Below are 2,329 nucleotides of genomic sequence, written 5' to 3'. Positions count from 1 at the left end.
ATAATCTTCTGTTGTCTTTTGTCTGATTGTAACTCTAACTCTGTTTGGTATGATATGAGGGTTCAGCATTTTTAACTTTTTCAATGTTCCTTACTAGCCACAACTTGGTTAAGTGGCTTTTTTTTTTTTTTTTTTTTCGCTTGAAACTGTATGTTCGTATCCACGTGTCTGCACCTTTTAATCGTTTCCTTTTGAAGGGGCCTGCGGCCTGGGGGTAGCGAAGACGCTTATGGAAAATGAGGTGAAGGGGTACTTGTCGGATTTTCTCTTCTTAAACAATTCGCAGAAGGTGAATCAATCATGTCCTGCCCGCGCTTGGGTCAACCATCTTTCCTTTCTCATTTTGGAGGCACTTTACCGACCTCAGATTAATTTTTTTTTTCTTTTTTTTTTGCGTCCCAAGACGTTTATTTTTGCACAGTGCTCGTTTTATTGCACCTTTTTGTCCCTGCCTAACATGTGTAGACCCCTCTGCAAAAACATTTTGTGCTTCCGTGCGTTTACTTTTTATGTGCATGTGCTTACCCATTTGTGCATTCGTGATGTATATAAGTGCCTTTTACACCCCTTCCCAATTGCCTTCTCTTCCCCTCCTTTCAGTTCTGTGAAGGGGGAAGTATCATCCAGGCTCTGAACACGGTACTCTTTTGTATGCCCTTTTTTTTTTGAGGAGGGCTATTGCTATAAACCACGAGGAGGTCCACTAATGGCAGCGCTTCTCCCCCCCATGTAACCATCATTTGTAACTCCCAGTAAGTGTCCTTACCACAGCTGTTATCCCCTTCCCCACTTCTATAGGAAAAGCTCCTCAACCTGAACAGTGTGTTAGATATCTGTGCATCGAAGAAGGAGTGTGATTTTGTATCTTACTCTCCAAAAAGGATTTTACGAAATTCCCTTTTTTATGAGGACGAGAAGGAGCTGAATAATACGGGGTCTAACTGGGTTTGTTCCGGTATTACACCTTTACATGTCTGCGTGAGGATGGGGTGAATGTCGGAGGGAAAGAAAACGTTCTTCTTTCAGGGAAGTGGCTACTCCGTTGGTGTGATCCTCATTTGGTTACTCCTCTTCGATTTGTCTACCCATCTTCGATTTGTCTACTCCTCCAATTTTGTGTTCACTCCGTTGGCCATTCTTCTCCTTTGTGTTATATTTACGTGCTACGAAAATTTCCTACCATTTGGTTGATACTTACTGTGATGGCTCAAACCATATGCCCTTTTCGAAGGAGAGAAATGGGTCATCTCTCGTCCGAGGAAGTACTGGGTAAGAGGGGATTTTTTTTTTTTTTTTTTCCAATCGATTGGGGGTAACTTGTGGCCGCTTTTTTGTGTGGCTCTATAAAGGAAATTTTTCTTGTTCCTTTTTTTTTTTTTTTTTCCATTCCGCTTTATTTTTCCCTTTTTAAATCGTCTTCTGTGCAGATTACCGCAATTAAGGAGGATCACATAAAAGGTTTAGGCGTTGCACGTTTTGTAAATCAGGTCACCCTGATAATTCCTTTTTTTTTTCCTCATTTTTTACGTTTTGTGCGTCCATTTGTTTTTTTTGCCTTCCACAGAACAAGTGAAGAATTTCACCCTTTCGCTGAACATGATGGGGGTACGTCTGACGTGAAAGGCGACGCATAGGGGAAATATGTCAAATGAGGGAAAATGGGAAAAAGTGAAAAAATTTCGAAAAGAGGGAATGGACAGAATAGCCCCCCATTGGAAGCACCAGAACACACATCTTCTTTTTTCTGTGCACCTCGCCAGGAGTGTGACAACGAAGACGTCTTGATGAGAATTAGCAAGGACGTCACGCCGAAGGAAGCGGCAGCCGAGTAAAATTAGCGCACCTGCAGTATTGATGAGTATCTGCGCGCGTAAACTAGTTGCTTCTGCGTTTTTAAGAGAAACGGGGGTGGGAGGGTTAACTTGGCGTGCTGCAACCTGATTGATCACGCCATCACCTCTTTTGCCTCGCGAGTGCACAATTTTCTGCTTGCCTCGCGAGTGCACAATTTTCTGCTTGCCTCGCGAGTGCACAATTTTCTGCTTGCCTCGCGAGTGCCCAATTTTCTGCTTGCCACCCTTTTTGTGTCCCCCCGCGCAGGTGCAACAAAATCGCCGATTGTAAATTCATCGTATTTGTAATGCAGCAAAGCCGGCTGCAAACGCGGCAACACATAGTCCATATCACTCGTATGTACATGTAAGTGTCTCCCCGATATGTCTACTTCGTTTCATCTTTCCGCTCTCTTCACAAAAGAATTATAACAGAAAGTTGGGAAGTGAGGAGACACAAGTTGATAGGGCAGTCCTTTGCTCAGGTAAAAAAAAAA

The 2,329-nt window shown here is 43.1% G+C and overlaps 1 protein-coding gene across 1 annotated transcript in view; it reads left to right on the top strand.

The window, feature by feature from the left end:
• The window catches only part of PCYB_121610 (hypothetical protein), a gene marked incomplete at its 3' end in the record, with an annotated part of 3,479 nt that overhangs the window by 71 nt on the left and 1,079 nt on the right, over positions 1-2,329 (top strand). Inside the window, exons 2-10 of the mRNA XM_004223492.1 lie at positions 12-47; positions 198-289; positions 601-639; positions 799-945; positions 1,428-1,458; positions 1,565-1,605; positions 1,761-1,828; positions 2,101-2,137; positions 2,257-2,317. Coding sequence (XP_004223540.1) covers positions 12-47; positions 198-289; positions 601-639; positions 799-945; positions 1,428-1,458; positions 1,565-1,605; positions 1,761-1,828; positions 2,101-2,137; positions 2,257-2,317 — 552 coding nt within the window. The remainder of the gene's footprint in view (positions 1-11; positions 48-197; positions 290-600; positions 640-798; positions 946-1,427; positions 1,459-1,564; positions 1,606-1,760; positions 1,829-2,100; positions 2,138-2,256; positions 2,318-2,329) is intronic.

This window comes from Plasmodium cynomolgi, chromosome 12 (assembly GCF_000321355.1).
Source record: "Plasmodium cynomolgi strain B DNA, chromosome 12, whole genome shotgun sequence".
Taxonomy (NCBI): Eukaryota; Apicomplexa; class Aconoidasida; order Haemosporida; family Plasmodiidae; genus Plasmodium; species Plasmodium cynomolgi.
Note: the sequence above shows the minus strand (reverse complement) of the source record. Positions and strands in the feature narration are given on the sequence as shown.